This window comes from Heterodontus francisci, chromosome 17, assembly GCF_036365525.1.
Source record: "Heterodontus francisci isolate sHetFra1 chromosome 17, sHetFra1.hap1, whole genome shotgun sequence".
Lineage (NCBI taxonomy): Eukaryota > Metazoa > Chordata > Chondrichthyes > Heterodontiformes > Heterodontidae > Heterodontus > Heterodontus francisci.
Genome location: NC_090387.1, coordinates 96,778,318 through 96,803,603, shown reverse-complemented (window position 1 = coordinate 96,803,603; position 25,286 = coordinate 96,778,318). Strand labels below are relative to the sequence as shown.

Sequence of the window (25,286 nt, the reverse complement as noted above, 5' to 3'; positions counted from 1 at the left end):
TTGGGGTAGAGCGACCATATCATGATAGAATTCTTCATTAAGATGGAGAGTGAAAGATTTGATTCCGGACTAGGGTCCTGAATCTAAATAAAGGAAACTATGAAGGTATGAGGCACAAGTTGGCTATGATAGATTGGGGAACGTTACTGAAAGGGTTGACAGTGGATAGGCAATGGCTGGCATTTAAAGAGCACATGGATGAATTAAAACAATTGTTCATTCCTGTCTGGCGCAAAAATAAAACAGGAAGAATGGCTCAACCGTGGCTTACAAAAGAAATTAGGGATAGTATTAGATCCAAGGAGAGGAAATATAAAATGGCCAGAACAAGCAGCAAACCTGATGATCGGGAGCAGTTTAGAATTCAGCAAAGGAGGACAAAGGGATTAATTAAGAAGGGGAAATAGAGTATGAGAGTAAGCTTGCAGAGAACATAAAAACTGACTGTAAAAGCTTCTATAGATATGTGAAGAGAAAAAGATTAGTGAAGACAAATGTGGGTCCCTTACAGTCAGAAACAGGGGAATTTATAATGGGGAACAAAGAAATGGCAGACCAATTAAATACATACTTTTGTTCTGTCTTCACAAAGGAGGACACAAAATACCTCCCAGAAATGTTGGGGAACATAGGGTCTAGTGAAAAGGAGGAACTGTATGAAATCAGTATTAGTAAAGAATTGGTGTTGGGGAAATTGATGGGATTGAAGGCCGATAAATCCCCAGGGCCTGATAATCTACATCCCAGAGTACTTAAGGAAGTGGTCCCAGAAATAGTAGATGCATTGCTGGTCATTTTTCAAAATTCTCATACACTCTGGAACAGTTCCAACTGATTGGAGGGTAGCTAATGTAACCCCACTATTTAAAAAAAGAGGTAGAGAGAAAATAGGGAATTATAGACTGCTTAGTCTGACATCAGTAGTGGGGAAAATGCTAGAGTCCATTATAAAAGATGTAATAGCAGAGCACTTGGAAAACAATGACAGGATTGGACAAAGTCAACATGGATTTACGAAAGGGAACTCATGCTTGACAAATCTACTAGAATTTTTTGAGCATGTAACTAGTAGAATAGATAAGGGAGTGGATGTGGTGTATTTGGACTTTCAGAAGGCTTTCGATAAGGTCCCACTGAAGATATTAGTGTGCAAAATTAAAGCATATGGAATTGGGGGTAAGGTACTGACATGGATAGAGAACTGGTTGGAGACAGGAAACAAAGAGTAGGAATAAACGGGTCTTTTTCCGAGTGGCAGGCAGTGACTAGTGGGATACCGCAGGGATCAGTGCTAGGATCCTAGCTATTCACAATATATATATCATTGATATAGATGAGGGAGTTAAATGTAATATATCCAAGTTTGCAGATGACACAAAGCTGGGTTGGAGGGTGAGCTATGAGGAGGATGCAGAGAAGCTCCAGTGTGATTTCGATAGGTTGAGTGAGAGGGCAAATATTTGGGCTAATGTGAGGTTATCCACTTTGGTGGCAAAAATAAAAAGGCAGATTATTATCTGAACAGCGATAGATTGGGAAAGGAGGAGGTGCAGTGAGACCTGGGTGACACCAGTCACTGAAAGTAAGCATGAAGTTGCAGCAGGCAGTTAAGAAGGCAAATGGTATGTTGGCCTTCATAGTGAGAGGATTTGAGTACAGGAGCAGGGATGGTTTGCTGCAATTATACAAGGCCTTGGTGAGACCACACCTTGAATAGTGTGTGCAGTTTTGGTCTCCTTATCCGAGGAAGGATGTTCTTGCTATGGAGGGAGTGCAGCGAAGGTTCACCAGACTGATTCCTGGGATGGCAGAACTGATGTATGAGGAGCGATTGGGTTGATTAGAATTGTATTCACTGGAGTTCAGAAGAATGAGAGGGGATCTCATAGAAACCTACAAAATTAGAACAGGACTGGACAGACTAGATGCAGGAAGGATATTCCTGATGGCGGGGGAGTCCAGGACCAGGGATCACAGTCTAAGGATAAGGGGTAACCATTTAAGACTGAGATGAGGAGGGATTTCTTCACCCAGAGAGTGGTGAACCTGTAGAATTCTTTACCATGAAAAGCAGATGAGGCCAAATCATTAAATATATTCAAGAAAGAGTTAGATATAGTTCTTAGGCCAAATGGGATCAAGGGATACAGGGAGAAAGCGGGAACAGGTTACTGAGTTTGGTTGATCAGCCATGATCATATTGAATGGTGGAGCAGGCTCGAAGGGCCGAATGGCCTACTCCTGTTCCTATTTTTCTATGTTTCTATGATAGTGAGGGGAACAGATAGGTGCGTCTGTGGCTGCAAACGTGACACCAGGATGGCATGTTGCCTCCCTGGTGCCATGGTTAAGGATGTCACTGAGCAGCTGCAGGACATTCTGAGGGGAGAGGGTGAACAGCCAGATGTCGTGTCCCATATCAACACCAATGACAGAGGCAGAAAGAGGTATGAGGTCCTGCAGGCAAAGTTTAGGGAGCTTGGAGAGAGATTGAAAAGCAGGACCACAAAGGTAGTAATCTCCAGATTACTCCTGGTGCCATGTGCTAGCGAGTACAGGAATAGGAAGATAGAGCTGATGAACGTGTGGTGGGAGAGATGCTGCAGGAAGGAGGGCATTAGATTCCTGAGGCTACTGGGGGAGGTGGTATCTGAACAAGCAGGTCGGGTTGCACCACAACAGTGTCGGGACCGTTATCCTTGCAGGGGTTTTACAAATGCAGTTGCGGAGGGTTTAAACAAGCTTGGCAGGAGGATGGGAAATTGAGAGTAGATTCAGAAGGAGCGAAGAAAAGTTGGAAATAGAAGACAGAAAATTAGTAAGCTTGTTTGGAATGCAGAGGGAACAAAGGCTAGAAAATAGACAACAAGGGAGTTTTTCAGTGCAAAATGGTATATACTTCAATGCAAGAAGTCTGGAGAATAAGTCAGATGAGCTGAGAGGAAAGACTGACACGTGGAAGAATGAGATTTTAGCTATTACTGAGACATGGCTGAAAGAAGGGCAGGAATGGAAGCTCAACATTTCTGGTTACAGAGTTTTCAGATGAGATAGAGAAGGGGACAAAAAAAAGGCAGAATCGCAAAACTGATTAAAGAAACAATTATAGCTGTGAGGAGGGGTGATATGGTAGAAGGATCAAAGAACATCTGGGTTGAACTAAAGAATAAAAATGGGCAAGCAAACTATTACAGACCCCCAAACAATCAGAGGGAGATAGAAAAGCAAAATATGTCAGCAAATCTCTGAGAAGTGCCGAAACAATCGAGCAGTAATCGTGGGAGATTGCAACTACTCAAATATTAACTGGGGTAAAATTAGTGCAAAAGGTCCAGAGGGAGGAGAATAATTAAAATGCCAGTACATAGCAAGCCCAACAAGAGAGGGTGAGGTTCTGGATTTAGCTTAAGTGAATGAAGCTGGGAAGGTAGAAACGGTATCAGTTGGGGAGCACATTGGTGGAAGTGAACATAATTCAGTGAGATGTAGCTAGTGAGGGAAAAGGACAAAGACAGACCAGGAATAAAAGTTCTCAACTGGGGAAAAGCTAATCTTACTAATCAGAGATGTGATTTAGTTGAGGTGAACTGGAAACAGCTACTTGAAGGTAAATCAGTGCCAAATCAGTGGGAGGCATTCAAGGGAGAGACAGTGCAGGTTCAGATCAAAGATCCCTGAAAGAAAAGAGCAGGAAGAACAAATCCAGAGCCCCCTGGATGTCAAGAAGGCTTAAAGGAGAGATTAAAGAAAAAAGGGGAATCTTATGACAGATACCGAGAGCTCAATACTGCAGAAAACTTAAAGGAGTATAAAACATGTAGGCCTGAAATTTTAAAGGAAACTGGAAAGCAAAGAGAAGGCATGAAAAAAATATTTGCAAGTAAAATCAGGGAAAACACAAAGCTTTCTATAAATACATAAAGAACAAGAGGATAACTAAAGAAAGAGCAGGGCCTATTGGGTACGGTTCTTAATGAATACTTTGCATCTGCTTTCAGAGAAAGGAGGAACAAAACAGACATTGCAATCAGGAAGGAGGAGTCATTGAGTCATTTACCTTTGACAAGGTCCCTCATGGCAGACTGGTACAAAAGGTGAAATCACACAGGATCAGAGGGGAGCTGGCAAGATGGATACAGAACTGGCTCTGTCATAGAAGACAGAGGGTACCAGTGGATGGGTGTTTTTCTGAATGGAGGGATGTGACTAGTGGCGTTCCGCAGGGATCAGTGCTGGGACCTTTGCTGTTTGTAGTATATATAAATGATTTGGAGGAAAATGTAGCTGGTCTGATTAGTAAGTTTGCGGACGACACAAAGGTTGGTGGAGTTGCGGACAGTGATGAGGATTGTCAGAGGATACAGCAGGATATAGATCGGTTGGAGACTTGGGCGGAGAAATGGCAGATGGAGTTTAATCCGGACAAATGTGAGGTAATGCATTTTGGAAGGTCGAGTGCAGGTTGGAGGTAGACAGTAAATGGCAGAACCCTTAGGAGTATTGACAGGCAGAGAGATCTGGGCGTATAGGTCCACAGGTCACTGAAAGTGGCAACGCAGGTAAATAAGGTAGTCAAGAAGACATACGGCATGCTTGCCTTCATCGGTCGGGGCATAGAGTATAAAAATTGCCAAGTCATGCTGCAGCTGTACAGAACTTTAGTTAGGCCACACTTAGAATATTGCGTGAAATTCTGGTCGCCACACTACCAGAAGGACGTGGAGGCTTTGGAGAGGGTACAGAGGAGGTTTACCAGGATGTTGCCTGGTCTGGAGAGCATTAGCTATGAGGAGAGGTTGGATAAACTAGGATTGTTTTCACTGGAATGACGGAGGTGGAGGGGTGACATGATAGAGGTTTACAAAGTTATGAGCGGCATGGACAGAGTGGATAGTCAGAAGCTTTTTCCCAGGGTGGAAGAGTCAGTTACTAGGGGACATAGGTTTAAGGTGAGAGGGGCAAAGTTTAGAGGGGATGTGCGAGGCAAGTTCTTTCCACAGAGGGTGGTGAGTGCCTGGAACTTGTTGCCGGGGGAGGTGGTGGAAGCAGGTGCCATAGAGACGTTTAAGAGACATCTTGACAAATACATGAATAGGAAGGGAATAGAGGGATACGGACCCCGGAAGTGCAGATGGTTTTAGTTTAGGCAGGCATTAAGATCGGTGCAGGCTTGGAGACCCGAATGGCCTGTTCCTGTGCTGTACTGTTCTTTGTACAGCACAGAAGAAGGCCATTTGGCCCATTGAGCTCATGCTGGCTCTCAACAGAGCTATGCTGTCAGTCGCACTCTGCAGCTCGATCTCGGTAGCCCTGCAAGTCTATTTCTCGCAGTTGTCCATCCAACTTCCTCTTGAAGTTAGTGATTGTCTCCGCTTCCACCACCCTTGTGGGCAGTGAATTCCAGGTCATTACCACCCACTGCATAAAAAAGTGCTTCCTCATATTCCCCTTGCATCTTTTGCCCAAAAATTTCAATCTGTATACCCTCATCCGAGGACTATTTGTTAATGAGAACAGTTTCTTCTCATCTAAATTACCTCAGCCTGTCATAATCTTGTACACTTCTATTAAATCTCCCCTCAATCTCCTTTATTCTAAGGAGAATAAACACAACTTTTCCAACCTAACCTTGTAACTGAAATCTTCCATCCCTCGAACCATTCTGGTAAATCTCCTCTATACTCTCTCAAAGACTCACATCCTTCCTGAAGTGTGGTGACCAGAACTGGATGCAATACTCCAGTTGGGGCCTAACCAGAGCTTTAGAAAGGTTCAGCAAAACTTCCCTGCTTTTTTAATGCCTCTATTTGTGAATCCCAACATCCCAATGCTTTACTAACCACTCTCTCAAATATGTCCTGCCACCTTCAAAGATGCACATGCACCCCCAGGGCCGTCTATTCCTTCACACTGTTTAGAACTGTGTCATTAAGTATATATTACCCCTCCCTATTCCTTGTGCCAAAATGCATCACCTCAGTATTAAATCCCATCTGCCACCTCTCTGCCCACTCCACTTGCCTATCTATGTCCTGTTGCAGGCTGTTCATATCATCCTTATTGTTTGTCACACCTCCAAGTTTGGTGTCATCACAAAATTTTGAGATTCTACTTTGTATTCCAAGATCCAATTCAATTATATCTATCAAAAAGCAGTGGTTCCAGCACTGACCCTTGGGAAACACCACTGTCTACCCTCTTCCAGTCTGAAAAACAACCATTTACTACGACTCTCTGGTTTCTGTCCTTCAGCCAATTTTTTATCCAATTGGACACTGACCCTCCCATTCCATGAGCCTCAATTTTGTTAACCAGCCTTTTATGTTGTATCTTATCAAATAATTTCTTTAAATCCATAAAAGCAACATCTACTGCATTCCCTTCATCAACCTTCACTGTTACTTCATTAAAAAATTTAATTTGATTAGTCAAACATGGTCTGCCTTTTACAAATCCCTCCTGGTTATCCTTAATTAACTCAAACCTCTCTCAGTGTCGATTGATATTTTCTCTGATTATTGTTTTTAAAAACTTACCCACCATTGCTGTAAAACTAACTGGAATGTGAAATATTCAATGAAATCAACATAGTGAGAGAGGAAGTATTAAGGGGTTTAATATTTTTGAAAGTGGATAAATTTCCAGGCCCAGTGAAATGTATCCCAGACTGTTAAGGGAAGAAAGAGAAGGAATAGCGGAGGCTCTGACCATCATTTTCCAATCTTCCCAGGCTGCATACGTGGTGCCAGAGGACTGGAAGACCATTAACATTGTGCCATTCTTTAAAAAGGGAGAAAGGGATAGAATAAGTAATTGCAGGCCAGTCAACCTAACCTCAGTGATGGGAAAATTATTGGAAAAAGTTCTGAGGGACAGGATACATTTTCATTAAGAAAGAGATGGAGTAATCAAAGACAGTCAGGATAGATTTGGTAAGGGAAGGTCGTGTCTGACTAATATGATTGAATTTTTTGAGGAGGTAAGAAGGAGGGTCGATGAGGGTAATACATTTGATGTAGTCTATATGGACTTTGGCAAGGCTTTTGATAAGATGCCACATGACAGACTGGTCCCAAAAGTAAAAGTCCATGGGATCCGAGGAAAAGTGCCGAGGTGGATCCAAAGTTGGATCCGAGGCAGGAAGCAAAGGGTAATGGTCGATGGGTGCTTTTGTGACTGGAAGGCCGTGTGCAGTGGGTTTCCACAGGGCTCAGTAGTAGGTCCCTTACTTTTTGAGGTATATATATCAACGATTTGGACTTAAATGCAGGGGATATGATTAAGAACTTTACAGACAATACAAAAATTGGCCAATAAGGAAGAAGAAAGCAGTAGACTGAAGGAAGCTATCAATGGATTAGTCAGATGGGTGGAAAAGTGACAACTGGAGTTCAATCTGGAGAAGTGTGAGGTAATGCATTTGGGGAAGGCAAGCAAGGCAAATGAATGCTAAGATACTGAGAAGGGCAGAGGAACAGCGGGACCTTGGAGTGCATGTCCACAGATCCCTGAAGGTGGCTGGACCGGTAGATATGGTGGTCAAGAGGCATACGGGATACTTGCCTTTATTGGCTGAGGCATGCAATATAAGAGCTGGGAGGTTATGTTGGAACTGTATAAAATGCTAGTTAGGCCACAGCTGGAGCACTGTGTGCAGTTCTGGTCACTACACTACAGGAAAGATGTGATTATATGAGACACGGTGCAGACGAGATTTACAAGGATGTTGCCTGGACTAGGGAATTTTAGTTATGAAGAAATATTGGATAAGCCAGGGATGTTTTTTTGAACAGAGGGAAGCTGAGGGGAGGCCTAATTGAAGTGTATAAAATTATGAAGGGTCTAGATAGAGTGGATAGGAAGGCCCTATTCCCCTTGGTTGTGGGGTCCATAACCACGAGGCATGGATTTAGGGTAAGTGGTAAGAGGTTTGGAAGGGATTCGAGGGGAAATGTTTTCACCTAGATGGTGGTGGGAATCTGGAACTCAGCCTGAAAGGGTGGGGGGCAAAACCCTCATAACATTTAAAAAGTACTTAGATATGCACTTGAAGTGCTGTAACCTGCAAGGCTACTGACCAAGAGCTGGAAAATGGCATTAGGCTGAATGGCTCCTTGTTGATCGGTGCAGACGCGATGGGCCGAATGGCCTCTTTCATCACTGCAAATTTCTAAGATTCTATGATTCTACAACCCAACATGCTGAGACATCATTGGGCTGAAATGGGGACAACAGCCCTGAAATTTCATGGTGGCTTTCCATGCTATAATTTCAATGAAGTGTGCAGGAGGGCATGCTGGGAGCAGCAACGGGCATACTTCAAAATGAGGTGTCAACCTGGTGAAGCTACAACACAGGACTACTTGCATGCCAGACTGCGTAAGCAGCATGCGATAGATAGATCTAAGCGATCCCATAACCAACGGATCAGATCTAAGCTCTGCAGTCCTGCCACATCCAGCCGTGAATGGAGGGTGAACAATTAAACAACTAACTGGAGTAGGTGGCTCCACAAATATCCCCATCCTCAACGATGGGGGAGCCGAGCACATCAGTGCAAAAGTTAAAGCAGAGGCATTTGCAACAATCTTCAGCCAGAAGTGCCGACTTGATGATCCATCTCGGCCCCCTCCTGAAATCCCCAGCATTACAGATGCAGACTTCAGCCAATTTGATTCACTGCGCGTGATATCAAGAAACAAATGAAGGCACTGGATATTACAAAGGCTATGGGTCCTGACAATATTCCGGCAATAGTACTGAAGACCTGTGCTCCAGAACTTGCTGCACCCCGAGCCAAGCTGTTCCAGTATAGCTACAACACTGGCATCTACCCGGCAATATGGAAAATTGCCCAGGTATGTCCTGTACACAAAAAGCAGGACAAGTCCAATCCGGCAAATTACCGCCCCTTCAGTCTACTCTCAACCATCAGCAAAGTAATGGAAGGTGTCATCAACAGTACCATCAAGCAGCACTTGCTGAGCAATAACCTGCTCAGTGATGCTCAGTTTGGGCTCTGCCAGGGCCACTCAGCTCCTGACCTCATTACAGCCTTGGTTCAAACAAGGACAAAAGAGCTGAACTCAAGAAGTGAGGTGGGAGTGACTGCCCTTGACACCAAGGCAGCATTTGACCGAGTATGGCATCAAGGAGCCCTAGCAAAACTGAGGTCAATGGGAATCAGGGGGAAAACTCTCTGATGGTTAGAGTCATACCTAGCGCAAAGGAAGATGGCTGTGGTTGTTGGAGGACAATCATCTGAGCTCCAGGACATCACTGCAGGAGTTCCTCAGGATAGTGTTCTAGGCCCAACCACCTTCAGCTGCTTCATCAATGACCTTCCTTCAATCATAAGGTCAGAAGTGGGGATGTTCGTTGATGATTGCACAATGTTCAGCACCATTCGCGACTCCTCAAATACTGAAGCAGTCCGTGTAGAAATGCAGCAAGACCTGGACAATATCCAGGCTTGGGTTGATAAGTGGCAAATAACACTTGCGCCACACAAGTGCCAGGCAATGACCATCTCCAATAAGATAGAATCTAACCATCTCCCCTTGGCATTCAATGGCATTACCATCGCTGAATTCCCCACTATCAATATCCTAGGGGCTAACATTGACCAGAAACTGAACTGGAGTAGCCATATTAATACCGTGGCAGGTCAGAGGCTAGGAATCCTGCGGTGAGTAACTCACCTCCTGACTCCCCAAAGCCTGTCCACCATCTACAAAGCACAAGTCAGGAGTGTGATGGAATACTCTCCACTTGCCTGGATGGGTGCAGCTCCAACAACACTCAAGAAGCTCGACACCATCCAGGACAAAGCAGCCTGCTTGATTGGCACACCATGCACAAACATTCACTCCCTCCACCACCGACACACAGTAGTAGCAGTGTGTACCATCTACAAGATGCACTGCAGCAATGCGCCAAGGCTCCTTAGACAGCACCTTCCAAACCCACAACCTCCACCACCTCAAAGGACAAGAGCAGCAGATGCAAGGCAACACCACCACCTGCAAGTTCCCGTCCAAGTCACACACCATCCTGACTTGGAACTATATCGCCGTTCCTTCCCTGTCGCTGGGTCAAAATCTTGGAATTCCCTTCCTAACTGCGCTGTGGGTGTACCTACCTCACATGGACTGCAGCGGTTCAAGAAGGCAGCTCACCACCACCTTCTCAAGGGCAATTAGGAATGGGCAATAAATGCTGGCCTGGCCAGCGTCGCCCACATTCCATGAATGAATTTTTAAAAAATTCCAGCCTGACACCAGCAGAAGTCCCAGACAAGCAGTGTAAACAGTTGAAAATCTCCATTCATTGCATTTCCTTATGACTTCCTGTGGACTGCTGTCAGAATTATTGTGAAACACTGGGACAGCCACTGCTGAATGCAAAGTCCATAGCTTGTCCTCACAGGATAGACTTTCCTTTGGAAATCAAGTTGCTCGGGTCTCCAAAGGTGAGAGAAAACACTCAATCAGGAGCATTGGCTTTGCCTAAGGTGATTGTTCTTGTGTGTCAGTCGTTACAATAGATATGGAAAAGAAGAAGTAAGATGGAATTTCAGTGTAGTAAGTCCCCTTTCAATATAAAAGAAGCAGAGGCAGTGAATGTACCAAAGTCACTGTGAACAGGAAGTGCCCCAATGGGAATGAGGCAGCAGAACTAGAAGCAGAAGGTGCTGTCTACGATTGTCTTATAATCAGAGTGTTGCAGACAACATGTTCAGGGATAATCCTGCTTTTGTTCACTTGATCATCTAGGCACAAGCAGATTAGATGCATCAATAGGTGACTCAACAAAGTCTGTAGAAGGAACAATTTCCGATTTTTGAAGCTGGGGAAGGTCCATAGATGGGATGAAACTAAAATAAACTGGGACCCATATCTCTGAACAGAAAGAGAGATTATCATATACTCTAATAAAAAGTATAATGAAAAGACAAAACAGCTGAAGTTTGGATAAATGTATTTCGGGCAAAAGGTAACAGGTTAAGGACATTGATTACGAAGGAAAGAATTGTAATAGTGAAAAAGGAAAATACTACTGAGGAAAATGAAATGTTCAGGCTAGTGCACTTATTTAGAAATATGCAAAACATTAGAAATAAAGCCGGAATAGATGGACATGATTTTGAAGCTTTATCAGGCAGGGAGTGGTTAAGGTCTGGAATGTGCTGCCTGAGAACGTGGTGGAGGCAGGTTCAATTGAAGCATTCAAAAGGGAATTAGACACTTATATGAAAAGGAAGAATGTGCAGGGTTATGGGGAGAAGGCAGAGGAATGGAATTGAGGGAGTTGCTCTGTCAGAGGGACGGTGGAGACATGATGGGCTGAATGGCCTCCTTCTGCACTGTAATGATTCTGTGATTCTGTGATCAGAAGTTTAGTTTCAACACAAGTAATGCTGGAAACAAAGTGGTAAAATTTTGTTACACTGCTCTCTCTTTCACATATGTTGAGTTAGCATATTGTGAACTCATGCATCCCCAACCCATACATTTTCAGCCATTAATTTTGGGGATTGACAAAGAAGGTCGATTAACACCTCATCAATTAGCTTATACATCCACTGGTACACCACCAGCACAATGTAGCTGCAGTGTGTACCACTTCTAACATGTAATACAGCATTTTGCCAAACGCCTCTTCAGCGCTGCCTCCCAAACCGGTGACATCTACTGCCTAGAATTACCAGGCATGAGAACACTACCACCTTAAAGTTCCCTCCAAGTCACGCACCATTCTATTTAGTCCTGGATTATCATATCTTAAAGCTTTCCCACCACTGAGTCTAAACTGACTGGTTTGTAGTTGCTGGGCTTGTCCTTTTGCACCAAGAGACACTAGTTCGCTTAAAAGAACAATTTAATTTGAAGGATTTTAGGCTGTTGTCTGCAATCCATTGGTTAGAGTGAAGCTTGAAGGGTGATTTGATAGAGGTATGTGAAATGATGGTAAAGGGATTCGATAGATTTGATCTGGAGAAACGATTTCCTCTGACAGGGAATCAATATTATGGGGGCATTAGAACTAGATCATTTAGCAGTGAAATTGGGGACATTTTTCATGCAAACGGTAGTGGGAATCTGGAACTCTCTCCCCGAAAGACTGTAAATGCTGGGGGTCAATTTTCAAGATTTTCAAAATTGGGATGTCTAGATGTTTGTTAGGTAAGAGTAATGAGGGATGTGTTGCAAAGGTGGGTAAATGGAGTTGCAGTACAGGTCAGCATGTTCTAATTGAATGGCGAAGCAGTCTCGAGAGGCTGAATGGCCTTTTTCTGTTTCTCCATTGCTAAGTTCCAGCGCTACAAATAGAAATAATGCTGAAAAGTAATTGTACTAAGACCCAAACCAAAATGAATTAATCATGTGTTTAAAATGCTATGAGTTCCCTCAAGTGGGATGGCTGAACCCGAGGTCAAAGCTACAATATCCGTAGTTACTGGGAGATTGGGGAGATTTCAGATCTATTACAACCAGTAACTAGGTTGCATGTAATATCACCACTCATCACAAAGCTTAGCATTGTCAATCCAGTACAACCTGCCTGCTGCTAGTCAGTGAACCAAAACAAACTTACCCAAGATGAATTGCTGATGACTTTCACTCCTTGAAAATCATTTTCACCAGTTCCTATCAACTGCACCTTTACATTCTTGGTCAGAATGGTTTTCAGTGGCTGATCAATGAAGTAGATATTTCTCAGCAGTGACTCCAAATGTAGGATGAATCTGGAAGAAAAAAGACTGCAAAGTACAGCCACCAATAACATGAGAACACAGGAATTACGTTTGAAATTCAAAAAACTGTCAGAGTTAGGATTAAAGCAATCTTGAAGTTAATTCTGAGTAGCAGTTATTCAAGCAGACTGCATATAAAATTACTTGGCTCAGTTCCATGTTTTGACCATCTGCCCAAATGTACAGGGTTTGAGTTCTATACAACTGTGCAAAAATTAACAAAGTGTTCTTCCAAAGCAATAGGTCTACCTGCTATACAAATACCTAATCTGGAAGTGTTAAAAGAGTGAGAGAGCACTCCGGCTTCAATCACTGTCCCATTGAGCTTCTCCCTTCAGGAGGTGGGGAGAAGGATGAATAGGGGGTCACAAGAACCTTAAATTAGCAAATGGCAGGGAGGGTTCAGGTAGTATTAATAATAGTTCAAAAACAAACAAAACAGAAGAGAGTAGAGTAACAGTCAGAAATTGTACTTTAGGCAATACATGCAGAGGGAAAACTACATGATGTAAAGGATTTAAATCAGGACAGAGAAATAAGAAATGCATTAGAAAAACATTAGAGCATTAGAACAGGTTAGGGTGCTTTCTTTATATAAGCACACAAAGTATAAGGAAGACATTGAATGAATTGTAGGCACAAATGTAACTTGGAAAGTGTGACATGGTAGCCATTACTGAGACATGGCTCCAACACGGTCAGGACTGGAAACTAAATACACCAGATTATAAGGTCTACTGGAAGATAGGAAATATGGTAGGCGGGGAGCAGTAACCTTAGCAATTAAGGATGAAATCACTTCAATGATAAGAGAAGATATAATGAGAGGTAAGCAGGCAGTGGAGACTTTATGGGTAGAATTAAGAAATAGAAAAGGATTTAAGACTGTCGTGGGAGTTGTGTACAGAGCCCCTGGTAGCCACTGCAAATTGGCAGAATATATAAATGCAGGGATTAGAAAAGCATGCCGTAAATGCAGAGTGGTGTTAATGGAGGATTTTAACTTTCATATCGAATGGGCTAAGTAGATGAGATCATATCAGAAAGGTAATGGATTTACTGAGTGTGTTCAGGATCGTTTTCTGTAACACTATGTCCTAGAACCGACAAGGTGCCAGGCCATATTAGATTTAGTAATGAGTAATAAGCCAGATTGAGTTAACCTAAAGGTGTGTGAACATTTATCTAATAGTGATAATAATGTGGTGGTTGAAAGGGAGAAACGTGAAACAGCTACTGAGATTGTAGATTAGGTAAGGTTGATTTCAATGTGATAAGACAGAGACTGTCCACTGGACAAATCTATTAATGGGTAAAACCACAGAAGATCAATGGGAGGTGTTCAAAAAGAATTTCACCTGATTGGGAACTAGATTATAGCCCTAAAGGGCAAGAGTTCTACTTGTCAAAAAAGTCACAGATGGCAAAAGATGTAAGGGCCAACATCAAACTAAAGAAAAAACATACAAAAATGGAAACTATAGTGCAGATCATGTTGGCTGTGAAAGATACAAAGAACAAAAGATGTGCGGCTTAGGCGAGAGTGTGAAGCTGGGAGTTTGGTGAGTGAGGGAATCTTAAGAGTTCATCTTTCTCTAAAATCTGTTCTTGTTTGCATTTAGTATTTAACTAACATTTACTGTTTAAGTTTCTTCCAGTTTTAAGCAAGGATGAACACAATGGGCTGAAGGGTCTGTTTCTGTGCTGTATAACTCTATGACTCTAAGCTCTCTACTGGAGAGCAGCTGAAATTAGTTAATTAGGTAGCTCATTTAAACTTGTTTCTGTAGCTGTAACAGAGCTGACTCATCTCCTCTGGAGTGCAGCTTGTCATAATTTCGGCTTGGGCAGAGTGTGAAGCGGGGAGTTTAGTGAGTGATGGAATTTGGTGACGAGGGGAAGGGGGTGTCCCTTTCTTCCAACTTTTTCAGCCTCCAGTAGTTGTGATTTTGCTTTCTTTATCTCCAAGCTAGGAGAGTGCAACTAACTTGTAAGCTAATTGGTCAGTAAGTATCAACTGTAAGGGACTATGTGTAAATAGCTGCATAATAGAAAATGTAAAAGTGTTAAATATCCCTACAGGAGAAGATGATGATTGGTGAGTAATTCTACATTCTACTAGCAACTAGTTTAAAAGTAAGGTTAAGGTAGGGCAGGGAAGCTTGGCCAGGTGGAATGTGCCTCCTATGGTATGTGGGAAGTTGTGGACTCTTCAAGTCGCCTTGACAAACATGTCTACACGAAGTGTCACCAATTGCAGAAGCGTGAGCTCTGGGTTTTGGAACTCGAGCTGCATCGGCAGTCACTGTGGTGCAAGGCTGAGGCCTACATGGATAGCACTTTTAGGGAAGTGGTCACACTGCTAGTTAGGAGCATGCAGGCAGAGAGGGATTTGGTGACCACCAGAAAGTCTAAGCGGACCAGGTAAGTAGTGCAGGAGTCCTCTGGGTCTATCTCATTCATCAACCCGTTTTTCATTCTGGATGTTGATGGTTCCTCAGAGGTGTGGAACAAGAGCCAAGTTCAGGGCACCATGGGTGGCTTAGCAGTATGGGTGGAAAGGAAGAAGAGTGGAAAAGAAATATTAGCAGGAGATTCGATATTTAGACAAACAGGCAGACACTTCTGCAGCCGTAGGCATGACTCCAAGATGGTATATTTCATCCCTGGTGCCAGGATCAAGGATGTCACGGAGCAACTGCAGGACATTCTTAAGGGGGAGAGTGAATAGCCAGAGGTCATGGTTCACATTGGTACCAATGATATAGGTAGAAAGAGGGATGAGGCCCTGAAAGCAGATTTTAGGAAGATGGTAAGACATTAAAAAGCAGGACCTCAGATCTCTGGGTTACTCCCAGTGCCACATGCCAGTGAGCATCGAAATAGGAGGTTAGGGCTGATGAATATGTGGCTGGAGAGATGGTGCAGGAGGGAGGGCTTTAGATTTCTGGGGCATTGGGTCTGGTTCTGGGGAATGCGTGGTCTGTACAAGCTGGAGACTTTGCACCTCAATAAGGCTGGGGCCAATATCCTTGCCGGGAAGTTTGCTAGTGCTGTTGGGCAGGGTTAAAACTAGTTTGGCCGGGAGGGATGGAACGTGAGGGTAGATCAGATGGGGCAAAATCTGAAATGGAAATCAAAGGCACCAAATTAGTGAGTGACTCTGGAAGGCAGAGGAAGCAAAGGATAGAAAATAAGAGCTTAGCAGTGTTCAAGTGTATATACTGCAATGCAAGGAGTATATCAAATAAAGCAGATGAGCTGAGGGCACAGATAGACACATGCAGTATGATAGCATAGCTATTACAGAAACATGGCTTGAGGAGGGACAGGACTGGCAGCTCAATGTTCCTGGTTACAGGGTTTTCAGACGAGATGGAAAGGGGATAAAAAGGGAGGGGTGGGGTGGCAATTTTGGTTAGAGAAGCAATTACAGCGATGAGGAGGGATGATATGTTAGACGGATCATCAAATGAAGCCATATGGATTGAGCTTAGGAACAAATAAAGGGGCAATTACACTGCTAGGAGTGTACTATAGACCCCCAAACAGTCAGAGGGAGATAGAACAGCAAATATGTAGGCAAATCACAAAGGTGAAAAAACAATCGGGCAGTAATCGTAGGGGATTTAACTACCCCAATATTAACTGGATAGTTTTAATGTGAAAGGAATTAAGGAGCAGAATTCTTGAGGTGCATTCAGGAGAACATTTTTGCCCAGTATGTAGCAAGTCCAACAAGAGAGGGCGCAGTTTTAGACTTAGTTTTCGGAAATAAAGATGGGCAGGTGGAAGGAGTGGCAGTGGGAGAGCATGTTGCTGGTAATGATCATAATTCACTCAGTTTTAACATAATTATGGAAAAGGACAGAGATAGAACAGGGGTTAGAGTTCTCAATTGGAGTAAGGTCAATTTTACTAAACTGAGTAGGGATTTAGCGAAAGTGGACTGGAAAAAGCTACTTGAAGGTAAATCAGTGTCAGACAGTGGGAGGCATTCAAAGAGGAGATTCAAGGGGTTCAGAGTAAATATGTTCCCACAAAGAAAAAGGGTGAGACAGCCAAATCTAGAGCCCCATAGATGTCAAGGAGCTTACACAGCAAGATAAGGCAGAAAAGGAAAACTTACGTTAGATACCAAGAACTCAATGCTACAGGAAGCCAAGAGGAGTATAGAAAGTGGAGGGGTGAAATCAAAGAGGAAATTAAGAAAGGAAGGAGAGGGCATGAAAGAATATTGGCAAGCAAAATCAAGGTGAACCCAAAGATGTTTTATCAATACATTAAGAGCAAGAGGCTAACTAAGCAAAAAGTAGTGCCCATAATTGACTAAAAAGGTAACATGTGTGGAGGCAGAAGATGTGGGCATGGTTTCGTTTAATTTAGTTTAGAGAAACAGCACTGAAACAGGCCCTTCGGCCCACCGAGTCTGTGCCGACCATCAACCACCCATTTATACTAATCCTGCACTAATCCCATATTCCTACCACATCCCCACCTATCTCTATATTTCCCTACCACCTACCTATACTAGGGGCAATTTATAATGGCCAATTTACCTACCAACCTGCAAGTCTTTTGGTTTGTGGGAGGAAACCGGAGCACCCGGAGAAAACCCACGCAGACACAGGGAGAACTTGCAAACTCCACACAGGCAGCACCCAGAATTGAACCCAGGTCCCTGGAGCTGTGAGGCTGCAGTACTAACCACTGCGCCACTGTGCCACCTGTGTGTCTGTCTTCACAAAAGAGGGGGATGATGCAGATTTTGAGGTTAAGAAGGAGGAGTGAGAAGTATTGGATGTGCTAAACATAGGGAGAGAGGAAGTATTAACAAGATTAGCATCCTTACAACTGGATAAATCACCAGGGCCAGATGGAATGTACCCCAGGCTTTTAAAAGAAGTCAGGGAGGAAATAACAAAAGGTCTAACCATCATTTTCCAATCCTCACTGGATACAGGTGTGATGCCAGAGAATTGGAGGTCTGCTAATGCTGTACCTCTGTTTAAAAAAGGAAGCGAGGGATAGACTGAATAATTACAGGCCAGTCAGTCTAACCTCAGTAGTGGGCAAATTATTGGAATCAATTGGGTGGCGCAGTGGTTAGCACTGCAGCCTCACAGCTCCAGCGACCTGGGTTCAATTCTGGGTACTGCCTGTGTGGAGTTTGCAAGTTCTCCCTGTGTCTGCGTGGGTTTTCTCCGGGTGCTCCGGTTTCCTCCCACAAGCCAAAAGACTTGCAGGTTGGTAGGTAAATTGGCCATTATAAATTGCCCCTAGTATAGGTAGGTGGTAGGGGAATATAGAGACAGGTGGGGATGTGGTAGGAATATGGGATTAGTGTAGGATTAGTATATATGGGTGGTTGATGGTCGGCACAGACTCGGTGGGCCGAAGGGCCTGTTTCAGTGCTGTATCACTAAACTAAATTCTGAGAGACAGGATAAACTGTCACTTAGAAAGGCATGGATAAATTAAGGATAGTCAGCATGGATTTGATAAGGGAAGGTCACGTCTGACTAAGTTGCTTGAATTATTTGAGGAACTAACAAGAGGATTGGTGAACGTAATGCAGTTGATGCTGTCTACATGAATTTTAGCAAGGCTTTTGACAAGGTCCCACATTCAAACTGGTAAAAGAAAAACCACGGAATCCAGGGGAATGTAGCAAGCTGAATACAAGGTCGGCTCAGTGGTAGAAACCAAAGGGTAACTGTTGACGGGTGTTTTTGCGAGAGCTGTTTCCAGTGGTGTTCCACAGGGCTCAGTACTGGGTCCCCTGCTTTTTGTGGTATATATTAATGATTTGGACATAAATGTAGGGGGAACGACACAAATATTGGCCACGTGGTTGATGGCGAGGAGGATAGCTGTAGACTGCAGGAAGATATCAATGGACTGGTTAAGTAGGCAGAAAAGTGGCAAATGGAATTTAACCCAGAGAAATGTGAGTTGATGCATTTGGGGAGGTCAAACAAGACAAAGGAATACATGATTATTGGGAGGGTACTGAGCGGTGTAGAGGAAGTGAGGGACCTTAGAGTGAAGTTAGCAGGACAGGACGATAAGGTGGTTAAGAAGGCATATGTTATCCTTTCTTTTATTAGCCGAAGTATAGAATATAAGAGTAGGGAGGTTATGCTGGAACTGTGTCAAACATTAGTGAGGCCACAAGCTGAGTACTGTGTGTAGTTCTGGTCACGTCATTACAGAAATGATGTCATTGTACTAGAGAGGGTACAGAGGAGATTTACGAGGATGTTGCCAGGACTGGAAAATTGCAGCCAAGAGGAAAGATTGGATAGGCTAGGGGTGCTCTCTTGGAACAGTGAAGGCTGAGGAGAGATTTGATTCCAATGTACAAAATTGTGAGGGGCCTGGATAGAGTAGATATGAAGGGCCTATCTACCTTAGCAGAGAGGTCAGTAACTAGGGGGCATAGATTTAAAGTGATTGGTGGAAGGATTAGAGAGGAGATGAGGAAAAATCTTTTCACCCAGAGGGTGTTGGTGGTCTGGAACTCACTACCTGAAAGGGTGGTAGAGGCAGAAACCCTCACATCATTTAAAAGGTGCCTGGATGTGCACCTGAAGTGTTGTAACCTGCAGGGCAATGGGCCAAATGCTGGAAAGTGGAATTAGGCTGGGTGGCTTTTTTTTTGCTGGTGCAGACATGATGGGCAAAGTGGTCTCTTTCTGTGCTGTAAACCATTATGATTCTATAATAAAACATAAAGTAAGAGCTAAAATAGGAAGTGTTAAAAGAAACCTGCAAGGGATAACAAAATTAACACAATTTGCTTTTCCGATTATATTATAAGAGGGTAGTCAGGAGCAATGTGGATCTGTTGATAACTGATAATGGTGATATTGTAATAGAAAATAAAGAAATAACAAGGAAATGTTGGTGAATTCCTTTGCATCAGCAATTACAGTCGTGGAAGAGGATAGTATGCCAGAAATCCCAAGAAAACACATATTGAATCAGGGATGGATCTCCCCAAAATTAACTGAAGTAAAATAACAGCAATGAAGAAAATAAAGTCTCTAAAATTGTGACAAATCCCCAGGACTAGGGATCGAAAGGAAATAGGTGAAAACATTGCAGATGCCCGAACTACAATCTTCAAATTTCTCCCGATCTTTGCTTCAGATTGGAAAGTTGCACATGTCACTCTGCTATTTAAGAAAGCTGTAGAAAATTTTCCTGAACACACTCTAGGAACTCTTGCCCCTCTCTGCTCTTTACACTATTACTGTCCCAGTCTATATTCAGATAATTGAAATCCCCCATTATGACCAGTCTATAATTCTTGCACCTCTCTATAATCGCCTTGCAAATTTGTTCCTCCGCATCTTTCCCACCGAACAATATAATTGCACCTTCTTTGTTCCTCAGCTCCAGCCAAACAGTTTCTGTTCTTGACCCTTTTAGGACATCCTCTCTCTCCAGCACTGCAATGTTCTCCTCAATCAAAACTGCCAACCCTCTCCCTTTTCTATCTTTCTGATCTTTCCTGAACACCTTGTATCCAGAAATATTCATTCATTACCCAGAACCACTTCCTTGTTGGACTGGAGACATTTTGATTGATAAAGTTCCCCTGTAAAAAGATCAAATTTCCCTTCCTTCCCCACCCTATGTTTTTCCCAGTCTATATCAGGTGAATAAGGTTCATGAGCTCCAAATGCAAATTGCCATGTGGGAATATGATGTAATGGCAATAATGGAAACGTGGTTTAAAAATGGTGAGGACTGGGTGCTTAATATTCATGGATACAAAGTGGTCAGAAAAGATAGGGAAGGATAAAACAAGGTGGAGTGGCAGTATTGATGAGGGAAGGTATTTTTGTATTGGAAAAGGGAGTTCTTGAGGAACTAAGGACAGAATCAATTTGGTTCGAGTTCAGAAACAAAAATGGTATGATCACGTTACTGTGGGTATTCTATAGGCCTCCAAATAGTGAAAGAGAGACTGAGAAAATCTTCAAGAAAATCTCAGATGTTCAAGAACTATAGAGTGGTGAAATTGGAGACTTTTATTACCCAAATATTGATTAGGATAATGTTAAAGAAAGGGGCAAGGAGGCAGAGGAATTTCTGAAATGTGTTCCGAGAATTTCCTTGACCAGTATATTCATGGAATTATTGCTGGATCTGGTGCTTGGGAATCAGGTGGGCCAAGTGCCTGCAGGTAATCAGCATTCAATAAGGTTTAGATTAGTAACAGGGAAGAGCAAAGAACAATCTAAAGTAGAATTTCTAAACTGTAAAAGAGCTAATATCAATGCAATGAGTGTGGATCTAGCCAGGGTAAAATGGAACCAAACACTGACAGGAAAAATCTTCTTCTTCTTCTTCTCTTCTTCTTCTTTGGCCTCCTTGTCTTGAGAGACATTGGGTAAGCACCAGGAGGTGGTCAGTGGTTTGTGAAGCACGCCTGGAGTGGCTATAAAGGCCAATCCTAGAGTGACAGACTCTTCCACAGATGCTGCAGACAAAATTGGTTGTCGGGGCTGTTACACAGTTGGCTCTTTTCTTGCGCTTCTGTCTTTTTTCCTGAAAGTGCTAAGTCTCTTCGACTTGCCACTCTTTAGCCCCACCTTTATGGCTGCCTGTCAGCTCTGGCGATCACTGGCAACTGACTCCCATGACTTGTCATCAATGTCGCGTTTGCAGACATCTTTAAAGCGGAGACATGGATGGCCGGTGGGTCTGATACCAGTGACGAGCTCGCTGTACAATGTGTCCTTGGGGATCCTGCCACCTTCCATGCTGCTCACATGGCCATGCTATCTCAAGCGCCGCTGGCTCAGTAGGGTGTATATGCTGGGGATGTTGGCCACTTCGAGGACTTCTGTGTTGGAGATACGATCCTGTCACCTGATGCCAAGGATTCTCCGGAGGCAGCGAAGGTGAAATGAATTGAGACGTCGCTCTTGGCTGACATACGTTTAGTTTAGTTTAGACATACGGCACTGAAACAGGCCTTTCGGTCCACCACGTCTGTGCTAACCATCAACCACCCAGTTATACGAATCCTACACTAATTCCATGTTCCTACCACATCCTCACCTGTCCCTATATTTCCCTACCACCTACCTATACTAGGGCAATTTATAATGGCCAATTTACCTATCAACCTGCAAGTCTTTTGGCTTGTGGGAGGAAACCGGAGCACCCGGAGGAAACCCACACAGACACAGGGATAACTTGCAAACTCCACACAGGCAGTACCCGGAATTGAACCCGGGTCGCTGGAGCTGTGAGGCTGCGGTGCTAACCACTGCGCCACTGTGCCGCCCTTGCGCCACTGTGCCTTGTCCAGGCCTCGCTGCCATCGAGCAAGGTACTGAGGACATAGGCCTGATACACTCGGACTTTTGTGTTCCGTGTCAGTGCGCCATTTTCCCACACTCTCTTGGCCAGTCTGGACATAGCAGTGGAAGCCTTACCCATGCGCTTGTTGATTTCTGCATCGAGAGACAGGTTACTGGTGATAGTTGAGCCTAGGTAGGTGAACTCTTGAACCACTTCCAGAGCGTGGTCGCCAATATTGATGGATGGAGCATTTCTGACGTCCTGTCCCATGATGTTCATTTTCTTGAGGCTGATGGTTTGGCCAAATACGTTGAAAAATAGTAATGGAAAATGGGTGTTTCTTAAGAAAGAGATGTTTCAGGTCTAGGCTATGTACGTTCCAGCAAGGGTGAGAGTGGAGGAGAACTAAAGTCAGAGCTCCTTGAATGACAAGATAGAGAATTTGATTAAACAAAACCAAAAAAAGAAGCTGTATGATGCTTGTCAGGTGAATTCTTCAAGCGAGACCAGGCCAAACACAATAAGTTGAGAGAGGAAAGGAGAGGAAAATAAGACTGGCAAAGAGAGAACAGGAGAATAGAATGGTGGTTAACATAAAAGGGAACCCAAAAGTCTTCTACCAGCATCTAAATTGTAAGAGGGTAGTAAGAGACAGGGTGAGTCCTATTAGGGACAAAGCTAAGAGGTGCAGGGCAAGGCTCGGATACCTTGAGTGCTTTGTATCAATGTTACTAAGGAAGAGAATACTGATAAAATATCAGTAGAAGCAGAGATGCTAGAGGTAATGGATTGGGTGAAAATTAAGAGACGTTGTATTGGAGAGGCTGGCTATGCTGAGAGTCGATAAGTTGTATGGCCCGGATAGCTGCATCCCAGGTTGCTAAAGGAAGTGGGGATGGAGACAGCGGAAGGGCTTACCATAATCTTCCAATATTCCCTGGAGACAGAGGAGGTGCCAGAGGATTGGAGAGTGGCAAATGTGACATTCTTATTCAAGAAAATGTGTAAGGACAAACCTAGCAACTACAGACCAGTCAATTTAACATCAGTGGTGGGTGTGGTTTTAGAAACAATAATCGGAAAAAATCAGCCAGCACTCAGAGAGGTTTGAGTTAATTAAGGAGAGCCAGCACGGATTTGTAAAAGACAGAACATGCTTGACGATCGAAATGAATTTGTTAATGAATTAACATGGAAGGTTGATGAAGAGAAAGTAATGGATGTTGTCTTTATGGATTTTAGGAAAGTGTCAATAAAGTACCACATAAAAGTTGGTTACCAAATTTGAGGCTCATCGAATAGGACAGTCAGTGTCAGCTTGAATAAAAAAAATTGGCGTAAGGACAGAAAATAGCAATGATTGTTTTTCAGACTGGAGGATGGTAGGCAGTGGTGTTACCCAAAGGATCAGTGCAAGGAACGCTGCTTCTTTGATATAGATAAATGACTTTGACATTGGAAAATTTTGAAATTTTACTATCTAAAGGAGGAGGTGTTGGGTGTCTTGCAAAGCATTAAGATAGCTAAGTACCCAGGGCCTGATGGGATCTACCCCAGAATACTGAGGGAGGCAAGGGAAGAAATTGCTGGGGCCTTGACAGAAATCTTTGCATCCTCATTGGCTACAGGTGAGGTCCCAGAGGACTGGAGAATAGCCAATGTTGTTCCTTTGTTTAAGAAGGGTAGCAAGGATAATCCAGGAAATTATAGGCCGGTGAGCCTTACATCAGTGGTAAGGAAACTATTAGAGAGGATTCTTCGGGACAGGATTTACTACCATTTGGAAACAAACAAACTTATTAGCGAGAGACAGCATGGTTTTGTGAAGGGGAGGTCGTGTCTTACTAATTTAATTGAGTTTTTTGAGGAAGTGACGAAGGTGATTGATGAGGGAAGGTCAGTGGATGTTGTCTATATGGACTTTAGTAAAGCCTTTGACAAGGTCCCGCATGGCAGACTGGTGCAAAAGGTGAAATCACAGGGGATCAGAGGGGAGCTGGCAAGATGGATACAGAACTGGCTCAGTCATAGAAGACAGAGGGTAACAGTGGATGGGTGTTTTTCTGAATGGAGGGATGTGACTAGTGGTGTTCTGCAGGGATCAGTGCTGGGACCTTTGCTCTTTGTAGTATATATAAATGATTTGGAGGAAAATGTAGCTGGTCTGATTAGTAAGTTTGCGGATTAGTAAGATTGGTGGAGTTGCGGACAATGATGAGGATTGTCAGAGGATTCAGCAGGATATAGATCGGTTGGAGACTTGGGCGGAGAAATGGCAGATGGAGTTTAATCTGGACAAATGTGAGGTAATGCATTTTGGAAGGTCTAATGCAGGTGGGAGGTATACAGTAAATGGCAGAACCCTTAGGAGTATTGACAGGCAGAGAGATCTGGGCATACAGGTCCACAGGTCACTGAAAGTGGCAACGCAGGTGGATAAGGTAGTCAAGAAGGCATACGGCATGCTTGCCTTCATCGGTCGGGGCATAGAGTATAAAAATTGGCAAGTCATGTTGCAGCTGTACAGAATCCTATTTCGGCCACACTTAGAATATTGCATGCAATTCTGGTCGCCACACTACCAGAAGGATGTGAAGGCTTTGGAGAGGGTACAGAGGAGGTTTACCAGGATGTTGCCTGGTCTGGAGGGCATTCGCTATGAGGAGAGGTTGGAAAAACTCGGATTGTTTTCACTGGAACAATGGAGGTGGAGGGGCGACCTGATAGAGGTTTACAAAGTTATGAGCGGCATGGACAGAGTGGATCGTCAGAATCTTTTCCCCAGGGTGGATGAGTCAGTTACTAGGGGACATAGGTTTAAGGTGCGAGGGGCAAAGTTTAGAGGGGATGTGCGAGGCAAGTTTTTTACACAGAGGGTGGTGAGTGCCTGGAACTTGCTGCAAGGGGAGGTGGTGGAAGCAGATACGATCGCGACGTTTAAGATACATCTTGACAAATATATGAATAGGAAGGGAATAGAGGGATATGGGCCCCAGAAGTGCAGAAGGTGTTAGTTTCGGCAGGCACCAAGATCGGCGCAGGCTTGGAGGGCCGAATGGCCTGTTCCTGTGCTGTACTGTTCTTTGTTCTTTGTTCCAAAGTTGGAGGTGTGGCAAACAGTGAGAATGATACAAATCAACTGCAACAGAACATAGATAGGTTAGCAGAATGGGCAGTCAAGTAACAGATGGAATTTAATAGAGAA

General features: G+C 43.6%; 1 protein-coding gene across 5 annotated transcripts in view; it reads right to left on the bottom strand.

Annotated features, from left to right (window-relative positions):
- Nucleotides 1–25,286, bottom strand: part of LOC137379127 (adhesion G protein-coupled receptor G3-like) — a 269,576-nt gene that overhangs the window by 133,865 nt on the left and 110,425 nt on the right. For 4 of the 5 annotated variants that reach the window (XM_068049842.1, XM_068049843.1, XM_068049845.1 and 1 more), the window contains exon 5: nucleotides 12,598–12,763. In XM_068049842.1, coding sequence (XP_067905943.1) covers nucleotides 12,598–12,763 — 166 coding nt within the window. The remainder of the gene's footprint in view (nucleotides 1–12,597; nucleotides 12,764–25,286) is intronic. The other variant, XM_068049844.1, reaches the window with a different exon arrangement.